This window comes from Larus michahellis, chromosome 5 (genome assembly GCF_964199755.1).
Source record: "Larus michahellis chromosome 5, bLarMic1.1, whole genome shotgun sequence".
In the NCBI taxonomy this organism is placed as follows: domain Eukaryota; kingdom Metazoa; phylum Chordata; class Aves; order Charadriiformes; family Laridae; genus Larus; species Larus michahellis.
In genome coordinates, this window is record NC_133900.1 from 29,719,080 (window position 1) to 29,746,698 (window position 27,619).

General features: G+C 38.5%; 1 protein-coding gene across 1 annotated transcript in view; it reads left to right on the forward strand.

The window, feature by feature from the left end:
* COL25A1 (collagen type XXV alpha 1 chain) overlaps nucleotides 1-27,619 on the forward strand; it is a 318,699-nt gene that overhangs the window by 281,222 nt on the left and 9,858 nt on the right. Inside the window, exons 19-32 of the mRNA XM_074589386.1 lie at nucleotides 1,138-1,200; nucleotides 2,029-2,097; nucleotides 3,004-3,048; nucleotides 5,125-5,169; nucleotides 6,257-6,334; nucleotides 9,412-9,435; nucleotides 10,884-10,928; nucleotides 12,573-12,617; nucleotides 12,931-13,011; nucleotides 13,728-13,790; nucleotides 15,415-15,465; nucleotides 15,815-15,841; nucleotides 20,897-20,950; nucleotides 26,561-26,614. Of these exons, the coding sequence (XP_074445487.1) occupies nucleotides 1,138-1,200; nucleotides 2,029-2,097; nucleotides 3,004-3,048; nucleotides 5,125-5,169; nucleotides 6,257-6,334; nucleotides 9,412-9,435; nucleotides 10,884-10,928; nucleotides 12,573-12,617; nucleotides 12,931-13,011; nucleotides 13,728-13,790; nucleotides 15,415-15,465; nucleotides 15,815-15,841; nucleotides 20,897-20,950; nucleotides 26,561-26,614 (744 nt within the window). The remainder of the gene's footprint in view (nucleotides 1-1,137; nucleotides 1,201-2,028; nucleotides 2,098-3,003; nucleotides 3,049-5,124; nucleotides 5,170-6,256; nucleotides 6,335-9,411; nucleotides 9,436-10,883; nucleotides 10,929-12,572; nucleotides 12,618-12,930; nucleotides 13,012-13,727; nucleotides 13,791-15,414; nucleotides 15,466-15,814; nucleotides 15,842-20,896; nucleotides 20,951-26,560; nucleotides 26,615-27,619) is intronic.

The window sequence follows — 27,619 nt, forward strand, 5'->3', positions numbered from 1 at the left end:
GACAGGATTATGGCACATCTGTCTTTTAGCTATTTAAAGAGGCATTTGATGGGTAATTTTTAGTTATTAAGTTCAGGGATATTGTTAAAAGGCTAAGAAATAGATCTTTATTAATTTGATTACACTACTGATTTTAAAATTTACAGTAGCTTGTGGGTATGTCTTCTTGATTCAAATTTATGTGAAAAAATGCAAGATTAAATAGCAGGAAACCTTGTTCAGGAGAGTCTGTGAAGGAAAACATATGGTTTATTAATCTTCCCTTATCCCCCTTCAGGCATGGAGATAGGTAATAAAATATGTCCTTACTCCTCTGCTTAATACTGCTTGTGCTGTAACTCAGCTTGATCCCTGCTATTTGTCTGTTATGTTTGTACAAATGAATGGGCAAGTGGGCAGAACAGAGAGGGAATGAGGAGAGCTGTGGCTCTTTCCCAGCTGTTCACAGCCAGAGAAGTTGTCTGGGTGCAGAGAACTGAAGTATTTTACTGTCAGAATGAGAAGGGAGAGTACCATAGTGCTGGGAGTCTCTGACTTGAAAGGAGATTGCTTTTGATCCAACTCAGTGATTGGACTCAATGATCTTAAAGGTCTTTTCCAACCTAAATGATTCTATGGTCTCCTTTTTGGAGATGATGCAGCTAAGTACCTCCCTGGAAAACACATTACAACGGTACCATCTGGCCTCTCCATTTGTCATACCCTCACCCTGTTTGCCCATCCATTCACATGCTGCAATAGAAAACTACCTCATAACACATGACTGAAATTAACTGTCCCTTTTTAAATTTAGGAATCACCCAGAGCTCCCCTCCTGCTTTCAGACTCGCTTTAATATTGGTTTGGTATATTATGTTATAGTCCAGGTTGCATATTAACAGTCCTTAACCTCGTAAAAAACTACGTTTGACACCTTCTGCTTCATTTGCACTTCACAGGCGGTGTGATGGCTTGCTACAAGAATTTGTGCTGATGAAAGTTACCCATGATGAAAAGTCTGTCTGTTTAACTGTAGCATCACAGCTGGAGAGCTGTAAGCAATACAGGGAAAATACTGCCCAAAAGAAACTTGTGTTACTGTAATTACATACTGCTAGATAAATAATGTAACATTCCTCTTATATTGTATTTTTAAAGGGTGAACCAGGTTTCATTGGTCCACAAGGAGAACCTGGCTTGCCAGGGCTGCCAGGAACTAAGGTAAGGGTAACTGGCCAACACTCTGGTGCAAAGCCCTTAGAGCCAATGTCAAATTCAACTTCCTCAGCACGTAGCAGAGACTGAGACTGTACTAACCACGTAAGAGTCTTTTATCCAGAAACGTAAAACGCTTAGTCAGAATCTGTTTTTGCAAATGGCCAGGAATTTTAAAGTGCTGGTTAAAATACAGTATATGCAGTGCTTGGAAATGTGGAAGGTCATAGTTCGTGGACCAGTGCTATGATATATATGTCTTTGTACTGATGCCCTCAAACAATGTGAAGGCAGGTGTTATATCCATTCTTAACTTAAGTTCTTCCATTGCCTTTGTTCACGTTAGCATCCCAAAAGTTATGTGTTCAAGAGGCAGAATATGCATGAATGAAGAGACTATAATTTCTTTTTTTAAAAAAAAAAAAAAAAAAGCTTGAAAGTGTGTGCAGGTATTAGAACTTTGATACTACACATCGGACTGAAAATACAGTCCACTAAATGTGTATTATTTTTTTTCTTTCTTCTTATGGGTTTCTTTTTAGACACTGTATGGCAAAGTTAGAATATTATGAATCCTACGAACAGCCTCACAGTCTGGGGATCTTTATTCCAGTCCTTTCAGAATAGGGGAAAAAAATACCTTACAAATCACATTTCCGTTTTGAAGTCCTCTTCTCTTGCCTTTGAGAAGACTATTTACTCAGAGGATAGTTCCCCAACACATTACAAGTCATAGATGAACTTAAAAATGTTTTATTCTGATGGTTTGGTTTCTTTGGTGGTGTGCTGGAGGCTGCCCAGTTTTTTGTGATGTACGTGTCTCTGTTGCAATAGGGTGACAGAGGAGAGGCAGGCCCTATTGGGAAGGGCGAGCGAGGTGAACCTGGAGTTCCCGGACCAAAGGTCAGTCTGATTTTTGCATTGGAAGTATTTTGTTAGTTTTACATCTATGAACACAGCTTTTCCTGCTGAAAAATAGAACAAAAACTTGGTGAGTGAACTTTTAAATGAAAATGCTGTCAAATAATCCATTTCAGTCCACAAGACAATGGCAGTTTTGTGTCCACAGCTGTGGAATTGCAGTCTGAACAGACTCTTATTCGGTCTACAAAGTAAAGACACTACCTACATACACTGTCATGGAGTTGGCCTAATTCATTCCAGCTAAAGTCCTGACCTCCAGGTCCCTAACAATCAGCATCAAAGTTTGAACCACTGTAGCTACTGAATGCAGAGAAAATCCATTTTGCATGCTGCTTTCTAACTCTCTAAGAAAGAGATCATTCTAACTACATTTTAGCATTGTCTTAATATTTTCCACTGTGTCAATACCATCAAGTTTTCCTTTCCTAATACGTCCTGAAAACAGTAAGGCAGATTCTGTGCTCCATGGCCAGTTAGTTTATATTCACCTGAGCCACTGGGAAAAAACGTTGTGGTAACGCTTTATTTTAATATCCTTATTTTAGGATTTTTAACTACCTTCTCTATGTTTTAGCTATCATTTTTTCAGGAGCTGTGGAATGACGTAGGTCATTCCTGCAAACCGCTGTTAATGATGACTACTCTTTACTAATGCCAATCATACTTTCCCTTTGGAAGGAAGGAATCCGTGGCCTTTGCATGCTGCTGTGAAAGAATATATCACTCTGGGTGCTATAAATTTAGTGTCTTTACATATTCATTATCTTGTTCATATGAAATGAAGTGTTTCTGCTGTTCCATACTATAGTTAGTCATTACTAATTTCATTTTCTCTGCACTCCCATTTCTCTGTCATATTTCTCCTGTCTATCTTCCTTCAAACAGGGGAAAACAGGTGAACCTGGATCTAGAGGCCCCAAAGGGTCAAAGGTTAGTAGTAAAGAAACTGTCTCTAGTGGAGTAATTAACACAATGATTTTTAGGATAAATTATTTGTAACATTTCACAGAAACTTCACTAATTCTTTAAAAAGTTCTTTGAAAGTGAAACCTTCTTCTGACTTGCAGCTTTAGATATTAGAGTTGAAGCCTGTGTGTTTTAAACACTGTGATTCTAGTTCTTTTTCTGTTATAACATCTATTCCACTCTGCTCTGGTTTTCCTCATGCAACTTGGTTTCTCTCTGTGTAAGTGCTGTGGGTTAGTCCTCACACATCCCAGGAACCAACACCTGACTATGCCTGTGGAGATCTATTGGTTTAGGAAAAATTTTGTGGACCCACACCTTGGTGAGTTAGGAACCAACGGTATCGGATGGACTCTGCAGGCTGAGATATGATGGCCAGTAGTCCTACAAAGGCAAGACTTCTAGGTTATATTACTGTTTTGCCTACTTTAAAAAGCTACTGTGATTATATCTATCTATCTGTACATATATAAATCCATGTCTGTATAGATATAGTCGGTTCACATAGATGTAGAGAGAGAGATAAAATATATGCTTTTCTGTTACTTCATCTGCTGTGCAAATACTGTGCTCACTGGACTCCTTCATCTTATATTATGGAGTCAAAGAAAAATGAAAATATATTTGTTTAGGTGGTTATTGAGTGTCTACTGTCAGAATAAAGATGATAAGAAAATGTAGGCTGATCGGATACTGTTTGCAGTACTTGTAAGGTCCTCGAAGAGCTGCCCATTCGCAGTGCTTAAGGTTATGATTAAATAAATGCCACAACCTCTTTCATTCTTGCCAGAAAGAAACATTGGAGAGTGAGGGAGCTGATGAGGGGATTAAAGCATCAGGGTGAGAGTAGAAGAGTAAAGCAGCCTCTCATTTGCCTAAAGTACCAGGGCACCTCCCAAATGTACCAAAAAGATAAAGGTATGCCCTTTAATTCCCTTTTTATCAAGAAAGGATATACAGTTTTCATTTTACCTGCATACCTGTCTTGCAAATCTGTCCCACAAAAGACAATTTAGTGGTTGGGAAATTCATTTTTGAGCAACTCCAATGACACGTTCACTAGCTGCTGCCAAGGCAACACTGAAAGGAAAGGCAGATGGCACAACCTTGATTATGTCCTGCCAGCAGCCTGCTCCCCATATTGCTTCATTAGCCCCGTGGAAGTTTGCTGTTTTCTGTGTTTTCTGTTACCACTGGTGAATTAATCACTCTTCCCTGACTTTTGTCCCAAAGTTTTATAGATTTCAACAGGAGCAAAAGTTGCAGTTCTTACCCAAATCAATTTCACGTAATATAAAAATGTAAAAGCTTGCTATGAAAGTGACCGTGAAATGAAATGAATCATAGTCACTGGATGTTGGGTTATGAATGCATACACGTTTGAAATTCCCTCCATCGCTTGAAACATATGACTAATAGCCAGGAAGAAAAAGCTGTGTGCAAGATGGTAAAGATCTTAAGCCTGTTGCAGTAAGGGAGTAAAGGAACTCTCATGCTGACAGTAATGCTGTGTTTGTAGGGGAGGCAACAATTCAGAACAGGGAAGTTCAGAAAGTGGAGTCGTGATTGCAGAAAGAAAAGTTTATACACTTGTGAAACACACCTTTGAAGAAGTTGTTGAGTGTTTTCAGACTGAGTGATTTCATTTCTCTAGCTTTCTCTTAAAGCTTTTGAGAATAGTGCTATTAAGAATAGGGAAGTTACACAAACTCCTTAACTGGTAATTTGTCTTTTATTGGTTCTTTGGGATTTCTTATTCCAACCCAATACAGTACTTTTAACAATTCACATAGAACCAAGTGCATCATTGTCAACCCTGACAATTTTACCATACACAGCAAGGATGTTACAACTCTGACAACCCTTTTACCATACACAGATTTTGAAGGATTTTTTCCTTTAATTAATTAAGATACACATTCTGTTTTAGATGAGAAGCCTTTGAAACTGGTTTATTTAAGGTAAACCTATTTAAAAGGGAAGAAGTAGATGATATATTGTCAAATGGCATGCCTGTTTTCAAATATCATTTTTACATAGGGCGATACAGGTGACCGAGGTGACACAGGATCTGCAGGTCCACGGGTAAGTCTACTTCATGTTTCAGCTCTTTGTTTTGTACTTAGATTCAGCTGATTCAACACTATGAGTTGAAATTGTAGCAGCAACTCCAGTTAAACCGGTGAAATTGGGCACTTGACTCTGGTGGAACGTGTGCTGCTTAACTGGTCTTTAATATGAATAACAGCCCTTGCTACTATTTGAAGCAGTCTTCTGTTAACAGTGCATGGGCAGGATGTTACACGCCAGATGTTCTGACATTGTTCACAGCCAATACGGAACTACAGTATAGGGACTGCTTAAATGTTTAGCCACAGAGCTTTCATATATTTCCCACTGCAGCACAAGTCACTGTGTACTGACTTGCTTGTATATATTCATCTTTCTTAAAAAATTGTTTTCCTTTTGTCCTGGTTTCAGCTGGGATGGAGTTAATTTTCTTTCTAGTAGCTGCTGTGATTTGGATTTGGTATGAAAATAATGTTGAGGAATGTTGACAACACATATTGGTTTAGTTGTTGCTAGGTAATGTTTATATTAGTCAAGGACTTTTTCAGCGTCCCGTAGAAGCTGAGAGGGGGCATAGACAGGACAAACTGACCAGGGGGATATTCCATACCATAGATGTCATGCTCAGTACATAAATGGGGGTTGGCCAGGGGCAGGAATCTGTAGTTGGTACTTGAGACGGGTTGGGCAATCGATCATGGGGTGGTGAGAGCGACTTGTGTTGTATCACTTTATTTTGTATATTCTTTTACCATTATTATTATTATCTTCCTCTTCCATTACTGTTCTATTAAACTGTCTTTATTTCAACCCATGGTTTTTTTTCTTCCCCCTCCTTTTCTCACTCTTCTCCCTTCCCTGCTGGGGGGCGGGGGGAGCGAGTGAACAGCTGCATGGACCTAGTTGCCAGCTGGGTTTTAAACCATGATAGCTTTAGAAACAAACTTCAGTTTAATGTTAATTTCTGTGGTTTGTCGTAACATATTGTAAGTACAACAAGATCCCAACACAACATAATCAAGTTAAAGCGTGTGTCAGTAGTTAAGTGTCTAGAGTAGTCTTTGGCAGGTGTCTCAAAATTTTTACGGAAATTATATTACAGGGACCACCTGGACAGAAAGGTGATCAAGGTGCAACAGAGATAATTGATTATAATGGCAATATCCGTGAAGCTCTGCAGGTATGCAAACATAACAGGGCTGGAATGGCTTAATCTGGTCTGAGGAAAAGCGGTTTGACATCATTGTATTTCTCTTTTGTGCTATTGTGTAGGCCTTGAAAACATTTTGTGTGCGAAGATTTGCTGAGCTTATTAATCAGGAATCTCTTTCTATATTTGGAAACCAGGTTTGCTGATTGGTGTTAGACAAACTGTTTCCTTGATACAGTTTAGCTGAGTGAATTACTTTCATTTCCCCTGGAGACTATTGACATCATCTAATGAGGATAAAGCTGATTCATTGCTGGCTCTGGTGCTTAGTGCTGAATTCATGTAATAAACCACATACATAGGTTCAACAGAAGTGTCTGCTTTTCAGTTCATGTAGTATAATATTGACATTTCTTTTTTTCCTCCTTTTCCTCCTCCTCTTCCTGTAAAATGCAAAGAGCAGAATATTTGAGATTTGGAAACCATGTAACGTGGTTCCATTAGCAAGCTGTGGATTCAATCAGCAACTTGAGTATGTTAAATAGACCAAGCACCAGTCTTCCCGCTTATTCATTTCCAGAAAACTTATTTTGACTGGTGTGCAGAGAAGTGTGGAGGATTAAAGTCGGGTTACAAAAAGAATGAATGAGCGTTTGCATAAAAGCAAAGTGCCAAGGTGACATATGTCATTGCAGTCAAGGTGATTTACATTGCAGTATACTCAGATGCAAATTCTGTGCAGTATAACTCCACCAAAGTGAATGATTTGCTTATGTGCAACTCAAGACTGAATTTGGCTCATTGTGCGTCTGATCGTTTTCTCACTGAAGCGGCTGAACTTTTTTTCTTGCGTTTACTCAGTGGGAGTGGACAGATGTCTGGCCAGTCATTTGGTTTTCAAGACTCTTTTGAAAAATAATAAAAAAAAAAATCTCACTGCCTTTACTAAAGTCTAAAAGCCTGAATGTCGTTTAGGCTAAGTCTACTCTTTCCTTGTGAGTGGTATCTATGGAGAAGTCTGCATAGGCATGTTGTGAGGCTCTGCATTATATCTGTCTTATTTGGTTTACTTTTAAGGGAATTCAAACTCGCAACTTCCAGTCTTTTATATCACTCTCTGAGTTAGATGCCTAAGTACCCTGAAATTAATGTAGCATATTACCAGACGCAGATTTACCAAGGGCTTTAGCCTCTGTATCTCTTGTATTCTGTCTTTGTATCTTAACTGTGGCATCGATGTTACTTTTAAGCTTCCTCGGAAAAGCTGCAGCACATAAAGAAGTCTTAAGAAGGGACTAAAGCCTATTGCAGTGGTTGAAACAGATTAGGAGGCCCTTATCCCATTGTAAATCATTTCATATGTCATCACCTTCTGATCCAGGGCAACAAATAATTGATATTAATGGGAATGGTTGTGCAAGGATGGTGTAAGTAAGATAATACAGGATCAGTCGAAAATACCCTTGCCAAATCTGTCCCAGTCCTTTCAGATGGCAAGCACCCATTCCTAAGTCTCCTGGTGCCAAATTCTTAGGGGCTCTGAGATGTGCAGCTTTCCCACATGAGAACTTTCAGTGCTCAGCACTGAGCTGTGAACTTGCACAGAATTTGGCCTGCTGATTTAAGAAGTCGACAAGAGTCTGCAAGCCTGTTAGCTTTTTTAGAATTTAGTAATAAATCATCAAGCAGCCTAGAAGCTTCAAACAATTTAGTTACTTTGCCTTGTACCTCCTACTCAATCTCATGTGTTGGTGGAGAATAAGACCTCTTAGTCCATCAGCACTGAAAATTGCAATCTTAAAATTATCATCTTAGTTCGAGCAACACCCCTGCTGACTGCATGTGGCTTTCGCTTGGAGGACCAGATACAAAATTCCTGTCTCTATTGAAATTGCTCTTCAGACCCGTTCTGCAGAATTCCCTAAGGCAAAAGGCAGTAGCTGCAAAAGTTTAACCTTTGTAGGAACTACGGGATTAGATATTAAAATCTGAATATGCTGCTGAAAAGGAACCCATTAGTGTGAATGTGCAAACATTAAATTGCAATGGTTATTGTAGGTTTTTGTGTCTAGATCAAACGAATTTTTCAGTATTTTTAAAGTTCTTGATACATTTCTACAAATATGTTAAAATGCAAAAGACATCAATACGTTAAAGCCATGTGTTAGAAAACATTTTCTTTTCAAGTACTTTGTATTAAGCAGGTTCCAGATTCTTGACAACAGTATATATTGTTTCACTGGCAAATGAAGATTCTTTTAAAGCTTAAAACAGAAAATTTGAAAATATTTGTTTGCACATAGGAAAACTAGAAAAGCTAAATATTTCTTGTTCCACGTAGGCCAGTAGGTTCTTCACAGTCAAGAGCAAAGCGTGTGCAAGGAGCAGTATTTGGGGGGTTTACTCTGTTTAAAAATATAGGCAAGCATTTTAATGACTTTTAAACACTTTTTCACTTGCTTTTAGATTCTTCTTTGGCAAAATAATAGTAGCATTAGTAGCAAGATATTTTGCCTCCTTCCATGATAAAAATGTCTTTTGTCTTTCCAAACATTTAGAGCAGAATTATAGTATACAATACAATACAATAACAGTACTGAGTTTGTGGACCAGCAGTTTTGGATTTAGAACTTAACCATTCTGTGCATCTGCATTTCTATATGAAAATCAATGTTATATCTCCACTCTAGGAATCGTATTCGTTAATTAAACATTGGTGCAAAACCTGCAGAGATTGCAAAACTTACGGCAAGCTCTTTATTCAACTTAAGACACCAACTCATCGTGTTTTCTTAAAATGTTTAAAAAAACTTTTGGAAGACTTTTGCTATGATTTTGCTATTTATTTATCATTCATTTGATCTCTTAAATTGTATGAGAACCTGCAGTCTTCACTTATGTAAAATCCTAGTACGCATAGAAGCCAAGCGGCTAGTGGAACGCTGAGAGTTAAAAATAACATAGTTGTTACTCTTATTTTTTGGAGGCATGATCTCTCCCAGATGCAGCATAGGTTTTGTGGAGATGATAATTATAGCAAGCAGAATAATTTATATCCTTGTTCAATTCCGGTAATGGTGTTTCTTGTTAATACATTTTGCCAACAGAGGATTGCCACCCTGACTGTCACGGTAATTCTTATCGCATGACTTACTGTGTGTTGTAGAACTTGTCCTTTGTGTCGTAGCATATTCATAATTCTGCCAGTTCAGGACATGTCTTCTTTGGATGTCGACCCTGGTCATCATCGCATGTGTTTGTTTATTTGCTCGTCATTCCCGTAACAGAGAACCCATTGTTGCAAACCATTCAAGAACGGAACCGGTTCTGCTCCTGCTGAATTAATGGCAAAACTTCAGTTCACTTAAGTAAGAGATCGGGGAAACACAGAACTTGGTACTTTTATAGGTACACATCTAGGCAGATAGCTGCTTTGGACTTTTTGGTGTATGTTCCCACCTGTGTGTGTCTACCTGGGAGACAAGAGAAAACACGAAGCAGGATTTGAGTGCCAAACAATTTTCTATGATCAATCTTATTTTCAGGGCCAAAATTCAGTTCTTTCAAATTGGCTTGTGAAGAATCATTTGAGAGTTTCCAGACCAGATGCAAATTATTTTCTGACAAAGGCCTGTCTCAGTTAACTATAAATAAGTAAAGCTAAGTAGAAAGCCCAAGTATGACGAATTCTTTTGTACCATCTTATACCTCTCAGAAATAAAGATAAATTTCCCAGCCCCTGTCCCCAGAATGTGCGGATGACTGAATGCTCCAGTGCTCTTACTCCAGCCAATTTCTGTGGGAGGTTTAGCCACATCAGGCCAAACACAATTTCTGAGAATACTGACACCGGCTAGGAGATGCTTATAGTCCTGCAGGTTCAGCCTTCCCCTAAAGTTGCAGACTTGATATAAGCAAATAAGTTTATTCTTCTTTTTGTTTCAAGTTCTTCTCTGCGAGATTGCTGTTAGTCCTATTTTCCCGTCTGTACAAATGGTCTCTCTGTATTAATGGAGGGGATTTTTAAATTATTATTTTTTAAAGCATCCCCACTGTGCACCATCCAGACCAACGTTTGATATGTGACACTATGTCCACAATCTGAGGTAGAAACGAAAGAAATAATTACAACTTATTCCGTGGCAATTTCACAAAGCACTGGGTATCCCCAAATGCACTTAACATCTTTTAGCAGAATCCTTTTTGCAATCCGTTGGAGGTTTCTCCTGACCTTGGATTGTTTGGGATCAGGATGTGAGCGCTGGCAAAGGTGGCTGAGGTGAGTTTTGGTCTCTCTGCCATTAAGAGGAGCTTTGCCATTTTATCAATGGGAGCAGCAGGACTTTATTAAAAAAAAATTAACTGCACTGTTATTTTAAAATTTTTTTTTGTGGTACCCTTCTGTTTGTTGGGAGTCTTCGTAGATTAACAACTTGTCCATAACTAGTCTTGGCTCCCCTTGTGTTAAAAATTTAACCCATTTTGTTACGGTACCTATATTAACGTTCAGCCTGTGTTTACATGGCAAGTCCTGTAGGAATTTATTTAAAAGCTGAGAGGTTTGTATGTTTCTGTTTAGGGGCCACCAGGACCACCAGGACCCCAAGGGCTGCAAGGGCCAAAGGTGATCTTCCTTATTTCATCGTTCTATCTTAAGGGTGGAGGCATTTTCTGCTTTTTTAATTGATGTGTGCACACATGCATACGGAGCTCTCCTGTACAGCATATTTAACTGTAATTTTACCAAATATGGCATGTTTCAAACTTTGCGTCCCAGCCTTTTGAAATGTAGCTTTCCAGAATAGGTGCTTTGTTTGGTTGCCACACACAGATGCTCATCTGAGAACCAGAAAAATTAATTGGTACTGAAACAGGGCAGAAGCGTCTTGTCCGTGGATCTGCCCTGAGGCTGTTCCCTAGGACTTTGCGAAGTAGCTGCACAACCAGAGAGTGGCTCCTGTGCGTCACTTCTGGATGGGTGGGAATGAGGTAGACAAAAATATGTGCAAGGCACCACTGGCCACAGTACGAGTGCATGTGAATGCAGCTTTATATTACAGTGGTGCCCACCCAAATAAACAGAGTATTTTCTAATGTCAGTAAAAATTAACACATGCACATGTGGGCAGGAGCCTGGCTGCAAACCCAAGTTTGCTAATCCCACCTGGCTGGCGCTATGCATGGTACCAGAACTCTTAGTGAGCAGCCCACACAGAGACAATGAATACCATATGCTGCGCTGTTCTATAAAATTTAAATAATAAATTTGCCTAAACTTTAAAAAAAAAAAAGGGTTGCAGTTAGTGGACCCTCCTTAATTGGTTTTAAATGACTGGAGATAATTCTCCTATTTCTTAAATACTGGATATATTGTACCTTCTAGCAGTCACTCTAAGCTTTTCCAAGAGAAAATACATGTTTCTTCAATAACAATACTAGACATTTCAGTTTTAGGCTTTATCCAAGGTATCATATGGAAGTACATCACATTATACATGTTCATTGTTTTGATAAATTGTGAGAAACCAGATTCATTCTTCTATGTGAAAACTGATAATGGAATACACAGTTAAATGTGCAGAAATGGCCTTCTGCATTATGATCTACCCAGCATTTCTGCAGCCCGGAGTATGTTGTAAAACACAGAGGAGTTGGAGAGTAGAAGAGGTTGTGTTCTTTCATGTGGGTGAGCATTCCCATCCAAACTTAATGACGTAAAGCAGAATTCAACCTTACAGAAGTTTGTTTCTAATATCATAGTCTATACCCATCAATGTAACTTGTTCCCTTGGAGAATGCTGTTCAGGAACTGGTGCACAGGGCAGTGTTGTGAATGTGAATTCCTTCACTGGGTGGTTTATATTAGTCAGGGAAAGAAAAAATTAACTCCCTGTCTACTCTACATATATTGAAGAGCCACAGTTCCGTATTTATTACAGTAACTGACAAAGTTTCCATTGGATTGGGGTCTTTTCACCAGGCTTTTGGGGTTTCTTCTTTCTTTCTTCTTACGCACTTGTCGGGCCTTTATACAACCCAAAGTTTGTGTACTGGCCTAATCAGCAGGGCTATTACTTCAACGTGTTGCATAAAGGTATTGTAATATATGCTGTTCTTTGTGATGGAATATTCTCTGGTTTTGTTGTTGTTAATTATGTCAATTTACCAATCTCAGACATTACTAATCAGTTTAGTTTATTTAGCACTGCCTCTTTCCTCTGATGTCTGGGACAATTGGGATAATCCAATTCCATCTTACCTTTTCCAGGGTGAATCAGGATCCCCAGGAACTCCAGGAGTTGACGGGGAGCAGGTACATTATGTGTAAATCATGTAGTGCGGGTCTTGTGAGCAACCATAGGTTATTTCAGGAGATTATTTCTGTAATCTCAAGTTGTATCTTAGGTTTCATAATCTAAATAATAATACAATGATAATAATTAATAAAGCTCATTATTGTGTTGCTGTGTACTCTGTGGTCTGGTAATGGCTGCATTTCTACATATCAACAACAAGGTCAATATAGAGAATGACTTATTCTGCTTATTAGGATCAAAGCCAGAATCCTGTTGGTGTCTCTATTATTATTTTTTTTACATGATTTCCTAAATAAGTACATGTTTTAGGGTCCTAAAGGCTCAAAAGGAGATACAGGTGATCCTGGAATGCCTGGGGAAAAGGGAGGAATTGGACTGCCTGGCCTGCCAGTGAGTATGAAAAATGAATTCATCTTAGCTAAAATACTTGTATTTTTTCTCTCTTCCACTATCAAGAATTTCCAACAGTGCTGATAAATTGCAAATGGGACAGAAAGCACTGGGGAGAAAAATTCTGAGATTGTTCTGCAACTAATCTAGGAGGAGGCGTTAGATTGTCAGAACTTTTCATTCCGCTATGGTCAAACATAATATTGCTCTGGGAAGACATTAATTGGCGTGCTGATCAGATTTGTACCTCTCTTGTAATGTATGGCACAGTTTGGGCAAGTGTTGCTTGTAGGAGAAAAGAGCTATGTTTTGAACACTTATCAGGAATTTCAGATGACTTAGACTGAGCAGGGAGAGGGATGCATTCACCCTATTCCTATATACATATGTACGTACAAATGAAATTTCTCAGTAGAAATAGAAACAATTCCAGAAATACATCCAAAGTACAATATATCATGAAAGGAGTGCCAGCTTGTCATAAATATCATGCTACAATTGATAGCTGACAAATAAAAGCATACCTTTACATTTGTTAACAGTTATTAATAAAGGAATACCAAAAAATTTTTTAAAAAAAGAATTCCATTATGTATCTGCTGCATTATTCTTTTCAAAAAATTATAATTACTTGCAAAGAAATATTATCACTTCTAGATTGTTTGCTAATAAGATTAAAGCTGTTTTATAAGTGCTGTTTTGTAATGATTTTGTAGGGAGCCAATGGTATGAAAGGCGAAAAAGGAGACGTTGGTTTGCCTGGTGCCCAAGGTCCTTCAGTAAGTCTCATCGTGGTGTTGCAGTGAATGTAGTAGTCCCGCAATGGTTCTCCAGCTTTCAATTCTGAACAATATTTCATATTCATGACTGATCTTTCCTGACATCCTTGATGGTTCCTACAGTTGAACTTTCAATATATTTTTCTTCTTTGAATAATTATTTGCCCTTTTGAGAATGAACAGACTTCTGGTCGTAGACCTAAATACTGTTTTAAGAAATTCTAAAGATATAATCCTGTTCTGTTCAGTTCTGTTCTCTCACTATGAACAACAGCCCTGCTCACTTCAGTGAAAGCCTTCTGGCTCTGTAATGTATCAAAAGATAAATGCTTTGCAAGATAAAACAGAGAGATAAAACTGATGGAAAGAAACCACCCAAATCTCTCTCAACACCTTGTATTCTGGGGATCTCAGAAAGTCTGGCAAGAACCAGACTAGACTGACTTCAGCGATGTCAGGAATAATGAATGACATGTAACCCAGGATAGAGACTAGTTTTATGGGACCAGATTTGTCTCCTGATTTGTCAAAGCATTATCAAGGCGTAAAAAAACCCCACAAAACCAAACACAAAAAACACACCCCAAACCAAACAAAAACACCCTCCCCACACAGTGTACCTTTATGATTATGGGTGTTAACATTATCAGAGCACAGTAAGTTAGGAAACCTCAGAGCAGAAGTTAACTACAACTACCTTGTCAGGGGTGACATGCCCTGGGTATTTGGAGCCATAGCTCTGAGGCGTCAACTCATTCATCTTGTTCTGCTTCTTTTCACTTGAAAAAAGGCTTTCAGTTTTCAGATGTGTCTTACGTTTCAAAACTGATTTGGTTCTGCTATTGCCATCGCCAACAGCTAGTGTAGCAGAGGGGTTGACCATAAGTGTGGAGACCTGATTTAGGAATTCCTGACCTGCTGCCAGCTTGCAGCTTACAATAATAGCCCTTTAGGATTAAACCCAGGAAGAGAGAGATGATCAAACTGTAAATATCATCATTAAATTCTCTTCAATGGATTTGTTAGGAACACAGAAAACCAACACAGAATATGCACGCGCTGGATACTAAGCAGCCTAATTTTTAGTGACTTTAGGGAATTCTTCGTACAAGTGGGCTACGTGAAATTAAAGGAGAGACAAAGGGCAATTTCAAAAATATGCCAAACACTAGCTTGAATTTAGTATCTTTTTCCATTCGTCAGTATTGGGGAGGAATAAAATCACCCATCATCTTCTCCTGTTTCTGTAGATTCTGTAGCATAGAGACAACTAAGAAGCACATACCATAAAATATTAGAAGTTTAAGCATCGCTGCTCAATACTATTTTGTTCTAGAGAGATTCTTTTGCCTATAGTGTCTTAAAGTGTATCTTAGACCCTAGGAGTAAGAATCAGGAGACAGGCACGCTGCCATATGGCACAGGCATATCTACGCTTCAGGTACCCTGTCTTTTGAATCAAAATAATTCCCATTCCTAAAAGCCTTTCTAGATACGCTGTCAATGCGCACCATTGCATTGCTATGTTTGTAAGTGCTTGCCAAGAGAAGAAGGGTCTGTCTGACTTTTGGTATTTGTGAGGGAGTTCTTTGCATGATTTAATGCCATTGTTTTTTATCTGTAGATGATAGGACCACCTGGACCACCAGGGCCACATGGTCCTCCAGGCCCTATGGTAAGCTTGGGAGGAAGAGAGGGGCTACAAAGGGCTTAAGCTCTCTTGTCATTTTAATGCCTGCTTAATTGAAGTGCTATGAGAGTGTGTGACCATTAGAGAGGGATGTAGTTTAGGACCTTTTCTGCATGTCTTAAAAATCATAGGAAGTAGAGAAAAAAATCGCATGTGCCTAAGTCTGGTTCATTCTCTGGTTCATAAACACTGGGTGTTTACAGTTGCTGTATCGGCAGCTGCATTTCATTTGTGAAGACAAAAATACAGATGCAACTTGCACCCCTATAAAGCAACAAACTCTTAAAAATTTGTGGCATATTTTCATTATGAAAAATGGTATCTTTATTTTCAGGGACCTCATGGACTGCCTGGCCCAAAGGTAAATTAATAGCTGTCTTGAATGGTCATGTTCTTGATGTCTGTGCAGTGTCATGTTTTGTTCTTTAATGCATGCGGCTATGTTTTGTCTTATGTCTCATTTAATAGATGTTTCTGATATTCCTAAACCTTAAAGCAGATTTTAATATTAACAGATAGCTTAAAAGCTTTTTAAATTTTCTGTGATTGTTTCCGAGTAGTATTTCTCCTGAGCATTGGCTGAATCCATCTTTTTATTAATATTTGTGATGTGGCACTAAGTCATTTAGTTTTTTGTTTACGGCCAAGCTACTCACCATTGCACTTGCAACTGGAATTAGTTTTGCACGTAGACGTGTGTTATACGCTCAAGAAATGGAGTCAAATAAACTCTTGTTCATTTATGCTCTCTTGCATCTCCTACTTGTTTAGTATGAATGGCCTTTCACCTTCTTAGGTGCCATGTACTTTGCTGGCCATTTCCTTCACACATTATGCAAGTTCCCCATCATAAGCTGATGTGTGTATTTTCATGTTTCCCAACCTGGACTCCCTGATCAGGCAGGTCTTCGATAGTATTTGACCATTTTCCACAGCATACTACATGAAGATACACTGTGGGGACTCTCTAAGCCCATGAAAACAGCTCAGGAGGGGGGAAGCAGGTTTTGACAGAGTTGGGATATTTTAATTTGTGCTTTAGGTCAGTAATCACCAGTAAACTAAAACTCAGCGTGACACTATAGCGTGACATTCATTAGGGCCAGTGGTGTTGTCAGGCATGATCATTTTAATCACTATGGCTCTCTAATTACTTGCACCTTTCTCAAAAAATAAGTAAGAGGAAGAGTTTGGGGTTTGGGTTTGGTTTTGCTTTTTGAAGGTGTGAGGCAGAAAATCACAGGTTTGAATCATTATGAGGCTGTTTGTGATACCTTGGCGCAAGAAGCCCGAGTCATAAATCATTTTTTGAAGTCAAGTCTGTTCAATCTTAGCACCAGCCCTGCCTTACCTCAGGCTTTTGGCCTGAGACTCAGGCTTTTGTGAGATTTCTCAGGTCTGTTTCCAAAACTTCAGCGTTTTCAGTGCTACCGCTCTGAAAGTCACATTGAGTCAAATGGAAGAAGAATGAAGAAGTGGCTACTTGGGCAGGGTGCAAAGCAGGCAGATGAGGTCTGGAGTTACTTAAAGCAGCAGACTAGATTCTATTCAGATTTTTTTTTAAAAAAATACGAATATGATATAAGGTAACATAATACATCAAAGGGAAACCTCAGAACAAGGCCATGGGGAGCAGCCTGGATGAAATACCCATGTATTTCTGTTTCCCAAAAGAGGCGGGCATGGTCAGTATGCATTTTCAGTGGGCAAGCCTTATGCTGAGGCAGTTTTTCACAATGCAAGAATGATTCATTGGCAGTTCCAAGCCCACCATTATCCGCTTAGTAATGATTAATGTAATAGATGATCCATAATTAAACAATCACAAGAAGAAAAGTGCCATTTCTTACGTTGGTTAAACTTCTCTGTATGAACACAGAAACTATGGACCTCCCAAATAGCTTGGCATTGTATTACCTACACTGCTTCTTTTAATTTGTTACTGTTTAATTATGTATGCTTAAAGGTTTAAAATATCTTTATGCAAGGTTTTGCTGCAAATTCCAGTTTGCCATAAGAAAAAAATATTGCTTCCTTACAAAACGTACTTTTCTCCAGGAGATCCCACTGGAGAAACCTTCAGTTTTGAGGTTTATTTTTCTGAAAGTTTTCTTTCAGTTTGAATTATCTATCTAGGGTAGTTAATGGGATTTGAGGCAATTCCAAAAACCCCTGAAACTCACACTTAACTCAAACCATCTAACTATAGTAATAATTATTAGGAAAAGATTCAAAAGAATCTGTGACTCATAAGTTTCCTGTAGGTTTTTTCGCACAGATTTTAAATCTCCAGCAGACACCTCCCAAGTGCTTTTGCCCAGTGCCCATTATGTAAATTGCCAGCAGGCCGAGAAGATTGAATTTGTGGCCTTGTTTCAAACTGGAATTTGCAGCTATTTCTGAGACTGGCTTCTTCTGTCCCAGCTTAAACACCCATTACAGCACCAAAAATTTGGCATTTATACTTTTACGTTTAGGGTGAACCAGGGTTAAATGGTCTTAAAGGATTGAAGGGTGAACCAGGTCAAAAGGGTGACAGAGGGCCCCTTGGTCTTCCAGTAAGTAAAATAACCCCAACTATTCAATCTCAGTGCAAATCGCAGACTTCTCTTTCTACTCCTGATGAACAACTCCTGTTTACTCACCAGCATACAGAGAATATACCATGTTAGAGCAGAGCATCAGTCTTGTTTTGTTTTACCCCAAATCTGTGCTATCATCTAAAGTAGTGTCCTGTAACACCCAGTGCTGTCAGGGGCTTTTTTGTTATGTGTCAGTTGAAAGTGTTCAGTGTGACAAGGATTCCATCACCCCCATTACATTAGTCATATTGTTATTTAAGCGTTGTATGGTGTTTGCGTTAAAAAAGGAAACTTCCTTTCCCTCCCCATCTTTTCAGTTATTCTTCCTCTGCACTTCTGCAGCTAAACTGGAGAGGTCTAACTGAGAAAAGTTAAAAATCGGTTTAGGGAATTTTATTATTTTTTCTCTCATTCATTAAGGGTGGTGGATTGTAACTTTTGCCTTGTTCTTCAGAAAATTTCCGTTCTGAATATTTGGCCTTAATTTTGTTTTAGAAAGAAATGAAGGACCTATAAAATAAATCTTCATGTGGAACATCACGGTTCTTAAAATTCAGGTTGCAAAAGAGAAAATACTTTGTGTGCTTACTTCGCGTGTTTGAAAGCACTCTGAAAAGTTAATTTTATTTTTTTCCTCACAAGAAGAGGGGTTTTTTTTGTTGTTGGTTTTTTGTTTGTTTGTTTTTTTAACATGAGATTAACTCCATGTGATTACATTGTTAATAGTAAAATGGAGGAAAAAGACTTAGTTGACCCAAAGGAACACAAACCCCTCTGATTAATATGTTCAAGAATGATGTGCAGGGCCTCTGGACAAGGCCAGCATCACTGAGAGTTTTAATATGTTTTGAAAAAATGATCATTTTCAAGTTGACAGTTACAGCTATGTAGAGGCAGCTTTGGAGATCTGAGACAACCCCCTTAAAATGGCTAAAAGGCAGAAGAAAGTTTCAGTTCTGCCAGAAATGTTTGTTCTAACCCAGAGCAAAATATCCCATTAATTTTTAAAATTTTTATAGATCTTCTCTTACTCCTGCTGACTACTTTTTCTAAATGTCATTTTAAGGAGCAAAGTCCAAGTGTTTGACTTTCCAAAAATGGCTCATTTTCACTATTAATTGAGGGGGTTTGGTTGTTTGTTTTTTTTTCTTTATTTGTTTTTATGTGGTTGGTTGTTTTGGGATGGTTTTTTTTTTTTGGCCCACATTATTCCCTATGTCCCAAATAGTTTTGGTCCCCCTAGCCCCAGCATTACCCCCCAGCAGTGCTGACAGTCGAGCAGATATTTTGCTGCTGCTCTGTTATTCGCATAAAATCCACCAGAGGTCATCCTGTCCCTAAGGATGCTGAAGCAAATAGCCCGCAATGCCGGCTGCTGCCCACTTCCAGCCCGTGACTGTGCTCTGAACCGGGAGTATATTGGGAAAACAGGAAATGTGATTGTCTCCCGGGCTCTTGGACATGAATGAGGCCATTATAGTCAGGATCCAGATTTTGTTGCCTGCATAATGCAGTATTCTTGCACTTAAATACTTCCTATCACGGTTAGCATACATTTTTTCTTTCTTTGTGTAATACAGTATTCAGTATAGTCATTATTTACAAATTAGAAAGCATGCAAGTAAATTACAAAGTAAATATTTGTGTATTAAGGCTCAAAAACACCTTAACATCTGGTGTTTGTAGCACTCCTATGGCCTGACATTATTCTGGTCTGATATACTGTGACGTGAAGGCAGGGGTGGGTCAGTGAAGTTAGACTAATGTGAGAACAGAGTCAGGCTCTTGATGTTTTATGTGAATTTTTAACTAACATGCTGTAGTAATGTGACACCCATTCCAGAACCCAGTCACAACTTGTACTGTACGTTTGAATTATGTTTATTCATCAGCATCACTTACTAATCTCACGTTCTTGTCATTCGTGTTGTACCCGTCATCCATGCTTCCACCTAACCACACAGGGAGCATCTGGCTTAGACGGAAAGCCAGGACCCCGGGTGAGTCCCTCGTCTTTCTGTGTCGCTCTTCGTTACCGAGTCTGTGTCTTCTCCAGCGGCTCTGCCAGCCGCACTCACACATGGCATGGAGGGAGGAAGGAAGGCCAAATGCTTCCAGCAGATTCTTAGGGCAATGTGTCGGGGAAGGAGAACGTACTTCTCTGTAGAAGGAGCCCTGAATCTTAAAAAAGCAGTTTGGTTTTGATTTTTTTGGTTGGATGACTGCCTTAGTTGGGGTGCTTATTTTCCTGAGTAAGGTTAGGGATTTGGTTTACAGAGGAAAACATCCTTGTTTAATGCTAATATGGAATCAGTGAAACAGAAGCAGACATGCTGGGTTTCTACTGCCTGTGTTCTTGAATTTAACATAAATGTTAAATTCTTTGCTTTTTATAATGATAAAGAAATTGATAAAGTGAAAGAAGAGTGGAGTTATGTATTCGAAGGCTTCTATAAGCCTCCCATTGATCACTGCAACAGGTATGTCCACTTTCCAGGTGGACATTTCAATTTTAAAAATAAAAATTTAAAAAAAAAAATATCTTTGACCCTTATTCTTTCCATAAATTTAAAATCTTTGTAAATCTGATGACTTCCATGAATAAAGTAAAATCCAACTAGAAGAAAGATGGGTTACCTCATAACATGAGAGCTTATAGGGGGAGTTTTGAAAGCCAAATGGATTTGTTTGGCCAGGTCCCATCACAATTAAGTCTGAATTCTCAGCTGGTGAAGGCTGATTCCATGTTAGCTCTTGGCTAGAAAACAGCTATTAAACCTAAAGACTTGTAAAGAACAAGACCTCTTTCTTACCCTCTTGGTTTCCTTTCGTAGGGTGTAGATGGCCCAGTTGGTCCCCATGGCCCTGCAGGTCCTAAAGGAGACAGAGTAAGTATAAGTTCCGTGTACTTTTCTTTGCAAGGCGACTGCCACAATGGCAAAACGTCATATGGCTACCTAGAGTGTGCCTGGATGTTACTAAACAGAACAGTATCTCATCTGTTTAAGAATCAGCCCAGAACTGTATACATGTTCTAGTTACACACACGTTTATCTGTTTAAGAGTTGATTTTGTAACTCATTAACTTCAGAGGAGCTGGTATTTTGTAATGACTAAACAGTAAGAAACTTACAGGACTTTCAAGTTCATGGTGCTGCACAAAGCAAAGTTTTGGTTGGTTTCATTATTTTGTGTAAGTGGATTGAGGGAACAGTCTGGGAAAAAAGAAGATAGTGTGATCTGATTATATACGTATGCAATGGCAAAAAAAATGAGTATTTCTCACCTCTTTGCACTTAAATGTTTTTACCTTGAAAAAAATCCCTAACCTCTACAAAATTTAAGCTTTTCTTCCTTTTTTTTTTTTTTAATTTAAGCTTAGAAGATAGGACCCCTCCTATTTGATTTGAAATATTCACAGTACATTTTTCCCAACCGAAGCAGGATAGGGACCTTAATCTTTACCTGTGAGCCTGTCATCTTCAACAATACAACCATCAACTTGTACAACAAAACAAAAGATGATACTGTACGCTAACTAAAGCCTCCAAGGAGCTGCCAGCCCAGAATTTTGTCTTTCTGAACTTCTCACTATAACAAAACAGCTGTGCTAAAATGGCTTCAGACTTGCTGTATTAAGGATGCAGCCGTATGGCACAGGTCCAGTTAGCTTTAACAGTAGTACATCTGAGAAAGGTATGCATGACTTGATGATTCATTTCTACAGAGCTGTGCATTGAGAAATAAATACAAGACATGCAGCATAGTCCAAAATAGGAACAGTAGACTGTACTTACCACTCAGGCTAGATAACTGTTTGAAGGACTTGGATATTTGTCTTTTTCTTCCAGGGGATTACAGATTCAAGTCTTTTTTTTTCAACCAGGACATAACATTTTTTTCTATCAATTCTGTGAAAAGATAGTTGAACATCATCTTCTGAAGTTCAGAAAATAATTTAGATGAGATATACATGTATGCATATATAAACACCGTACATTTTGTTCTTGCATTATGAGCTTTTATCTTGAAGGATATGTGTTTGTAGTATCGGTTGAAATTTCTTCCAAAACCAATGTGCTATAATATAAACTACTCTTCTAATGTATGGAAGGTAACTGTAATTTTTTGTTCTTATGAAAAAAGGTCATAAGAAGTCATACAGCTGGGTCTAGAATCAACCCCACCATGGCTGTTGACAAGCAGTAGTTACAAAGGGGACAGGAACTGCTGTGATGTGAATCGGTTCAATAATCGCATAAGCACAGAGGGACAGATTTGCAAAAATAGAGAAACTAAGGTGTGCAAGAAATTCCTGCACACCCACCATTTTCTGTGTAGCTAAATGAATTGGAGGAAGTTCACAAGAAAGACAGAAGGGGTTTTTCTCCACTCAATCAACCAGCAAGATTATTGCTGTAATTGTTCATTTAATTATTCAATACTTTTTGGGAGGAGAAGTCGTTTGTAGCACAGTTATCTAACATACACCTGGCATTGATGTCTCGTTATCTAAATAGCAAATCATGTGTTTTTAATGCAGTTTTGCAACTTGCATTTTCAACTGCTGAACTTGTTTATGTGAAAGTAGGAGGAAAACATTTTTGCCCGCCGTTTTCAGCCATTGGCTTTTAATTAAAAGTGCTGCATAGTGCCACTGCTCGCTATCACTGGAGAGGATCACATTTTTCCATACTGATAAGAAAAACTTTGGGCCAATATTAACCTAGAAGGGCACCAGGGATTCCTAACATGAAACAAAACCATGTTCTTAAATCAACATTATTTAAAATTTGGAAAGACAATCTCACTTTGAGAGTATACATGTAAAATGTTGGTCACTATATATTTATGTGTCCTTAAAAGTTAAGGAAAGCAAATATAATCAAACTGAAGTGATTTCTTCTTATAGAAATCATGGATTCATTTTTGCATAGGCTGCATTTGATGCAATGCTGAATTACTCTGCTTAGGTAGAACAGACTGGTGTGCAAATTAGGGTAGGTTGGTTTCCAATTTAGCGATTTAGTTAAAGTAGAAAACATTTGACAGTCTTTATACAAAACTTATTTAGATGGTGAGAAAGTAGACTAGGAAAATAGTGCATATCACCAGAAAACAAATGCGCTATTAACTCACTGTGTGAGCTTAACCATGTAATTTTCTCTCTAAACTTCAAGCTATTCATTGATTATTAAAAGCTAACGCAGGATTTAACACTTCCTGAAGTATGGTACTGGTGAACATTCCAATACTGTGGTTTTGGGCATTTCTTTTGGTAGAAACAGAAATGGTAATAAATAGTATGAATTAATATAATTTATTAGGTGTCTTACAGTCCTTAATAATTTCTTTGGCTATTGAAAATACCATTTTTCTAGATGCTTAGAGAGCTTTTACTGAAACCATCTTCACTAAATGGAGGAGTTGATCATGATAGGCCTCTGAATCTGGCTGTGTACCTATTAATCTCATGTATTGTCTTGAGAGAAAATGGAGAACATTGGTAAACAGATAAACATCTTCAACTACTACTAGTGAAAGGGGACATGTAAGCCGGATGGGTAATGATAGACAAAATGTGTATCCAACTTTTCTTGTCCACCTAAAAGAACCTGAAAGACAAAATTAATGAAATGCTAATTTTCTGAAACTCTTGCCTTGATGGCAAAGACCTGGTTTTGAACTTGGTTTTGGCTCTCAGATGTGTAGCCTGCGCAACACTGTCATCACTACGCAATTTCTGCACTGGGAGGGAAAGTGCATTCTCTTTAATTTTGGTTAAAATGTTTGTCACCATGGCAATGTTGTGAAATCTCCATTTCAATCTTAATGGAGACACCAATTATGCAGCTTCATTTGTGCAAATGGTAGTTCATATTCAGGAGACTGAAGTGAAATAGGAGGCAAAAACAAAGGCTGTGGTTTCTCTTCTTTGGGCACTGATGAATTGTCTTACAAAAGATATTAAAAACTTTCCTAAAGTTTTCAAATGTCTGTTTCCCTGCAGGAAATGCTTTATCATGATGGCTGAGGGCAGTATGCCCCTGACAGTCCATCAATCTTACATAATCCATAAACATTCAGGACCTCATCTGATATTCCAAACACATTTTAGCATGTGCTTTGTATTGGAGGCAAAAAATTGTGAGATACATTTCTCTAAATATATTCTTACATAAGAGATGAGATTATATCCTAGACTGATACATTCAGTATCTCTATGTCTACCATATGTTTAGCAACGTTATAGGCCTATCTTGAGAGGACTTTGTACAGTCATCTTTGCTGTTGAAGGTTTTAAAAAAAGATACTTAACTAGTCTTGACCTATTTCAAGTATTGATCAAACAGTTTTGTATCTGTTATATACATAGGTTAGTGCATTAGTTTCTTCTCAGCAGAAAGTTTTAAAACTGCAAGGATTTACTGTTTTGAAAATCAGCTGTTACTTCCCAATAGCTCCTATTGTTCTGCAAGGGCATGCAGCCTGAGCACTGCTCAGAAATGGCTGGAGATTTGTAGAATCCAGAAAGATCACACATTACACATCTAATCATCCCAAGACTAAAGTGAGCATAGACAGCGTCCACTTATGTAAAAATATAAGTATCTAAAATTGATGAAATGTCAGTTACTCTGACAGACCGCTTTACTGCTGTGATTATTCAACAACACGTTCGGACTCGGTTTATTCTGATGCCTGCTTTTTGTATTAACCAGTCAATAAAATTGAGACTTAGCAGCCCATTTTCAGAGGTGTTGCTAAGGGACTTGGCCTATTAATTAGGCACGCATATGCATCTCTGTCTTGCGCTTTTAATAATAGACTAATGAATTAATAGTGAGTAGTAAATAACCCAGATTTTTAGAGGATCTTGTACACAGAATTATCTCAAAAGCCTTAAGTGCAGCAATTGCTAGGATGAAACACAGCACTTCTGTATGCCAGGAGCCTTGCATAAAGCCTTGCATTAGATTATGTTAAAGGAAAGGAGGTGAAGAAAGGATCCAAATAACCCTACGTAACAAATCCAGAGTAGGAGCTTTGAAAACTGGAGGTGGTCGGGACATTTTTTTTAATCTCATCAACACTTTGAGCAGTTTAGCTCTCTCAAGAGCGTATGGCTTTTCTGCTGGATTTCATTCAGAAGAAAGAGCACCACAGTCTGAAACAAGACTGCTGCCTGCAACTCCTGACCAGCCCTGCCTCCATAACAAGCTCACAGAGGCTGTGCTTGAAGTTACGTGGGCTAACATTGCCTGCCTCAGGAAGTTTAACTCCGTATCAGTCTTGATGAAGAACAATTGGAGAGCAAAGATGATTACTACTGAAATTTGTCGTCTTAAAATTTCATTTCATTTGGGGAAGTTTGCTCTATATTAAGCTTGCAAAATGATTTTGGTAGCATCCCTCTGGAAACTGATAATTTTTCTGTGGATTTTAGTGCAGAATGAGATCAAACTTCTGGAGTAATCTCTGTACTAATCTTGGACAGGCTGGAGAGGGTCCAGAGGAGGGCCACAAAGATGGTCGCAGGACTGGGAAGCCTGCCATACGGGGAAAAGCTGAGAGAAATGGGTTTGTTCAGCCTTGAGAAAAGAAGACTTAGGGGAGACCTTATCACCACGTTCCAGTATTTAAAGGGTGGCTACAAAGAAGGTGGAGGCTCCCTTTTTACAAGGAGTCACATGGAAAAGACAAAGCATAATGGGTACAAGTTCCAATTGAACACAAGAGGAAAATTTTTCACAAGGAGAACAATCAGCCATTGGAGTAATGTCCCCAGGGAAGTGGTGGATTCCCCAACATTGCACACTTTTAATATTCAGCTGGACAGGGTGCTGGGCCATCTTGTCTAGACCCTGCTTTTGCCAAAAAAGGTTGGACCAGATGATCCTTGAGGTCCCTTCCAAGCTGGTATTCTATGATTCTATGATATTGTTTGTCTTGCACATTAATACAGATTTGATTTAATAAACCAGGGTATTTACATCACTAATCTAGAATCCAGTAGAGCAGTTAGCAACACAGTACAGTGCATGGGATAATCTTCACAATGTCACTGTTAATAGCATTGCCTGCTTAAATACAAGCTTTGACTGACACATTATTTTTGCTTGTTGCTGAGCCGCATCTCAGCTGCTGTGATGGAGCTTGATGCGGTATATCCGCCGTTTTCATTACAACATCGTTTTTTTGCTGTATGATGTTGCAGCTGTTACAAGCTTAAAATTGAAATCGGTGCAAGTTCAGCTTGAAAAATATTTTCAGTTACTAATGGATTTAAAAACAAATGTAATATCACATGCTTGAAAAGTCATTTTGCTTAGAAAGTAATACACATCTTCTCTTTGCCCCCTTAATCATTTAATAAAAATAAATATTTTTCACTCAAAAGATTTAGGAACGCATAAACTTTAACCTAAAGCATTTGGTAGAGATCACTTCTAAGATAGACAATGTTTTTGTTTGCCTGTTCTGTAATGTTTTCTTAGGGTGAAAAGGGAACTGTAGGTGAACCTGGACCCAGAGGACCATACGGCTTGCCTGTAAGTTACACAGTTTGTACACATTGCGCTTTTCATCACTCCTTGATTAAACTTTGTGTGCTTTATGACTGCTTTTCACCTAGCAATACAATTAGTTAGAAAAGGCAAAGAAAGATAATAATCCCTGATAGTGCAAGGTCACTGGTCTGTATCGTAGACTTAGATTCCTACCCATGCATGCGGTCATGCAAAAGTAATGAAACAGACCTGACATGAACCAGCAAGAGAGGGGAAATCCAGAATGTGAGTGCTCTTGTTTCTGCAAGCTGTGGCCATCAGCTGTCTGGGGACCATGCGAGAGTGGCAGGAGTTCAGGATGAACTGTGGAAAGCTGTGATTTTCTTAATGTCAGTAAGTTGCTTGGATTTCCGTGCATTCACCATTATATTTTTGTTTTGTTTGACACTTCAGAGACCAGTTTTGTTTTCATTTCTGTGCCGGGTGCTCAGAAGCCATTTGAGAAGTTCATTATTGTTCATTCATAGGTGGAGATGGTATGGTTTAAATCAACCATTTAAATTATATTATCCATCTCTAAAATATGAGTTAGAATTTCCTTTGGCCTAACGAGGATGGCCCCAATAAAATCAGTTGACTTACTCTGTTTACTTTGCTGATGACTGGGTCAGGTGTGCACATATACACATGTCTGTTCTGTACTTCGACACAAGAAAAGCCGTGTAAATGTGCTTGGCCAGGCACAACCAGCCTCTGCAAGAGACTTGCAGTGTTTCCATACCCTCTCCAGTCTAATCTATTTGATTAATTAATTTAAGCTGAAATGCAGACTCATGGTTTAATTGGATCCATTTACTTGGATCAGGAGTCAATGACTAGAGACAGTTTTCAGACTCCGCAGAGTGTTAACTTTGCTTGCAGTGCATGTTTATCTGAGGGTCACTTCTGTGAGTTAAATTTAAAAAATCCAATTTCTGTTTCCCCTTCCTGTGAACTAAAAGTGAAAAAGGATAGGCTTTTATGTATTTTTAGCTTGCTCCTGGAATC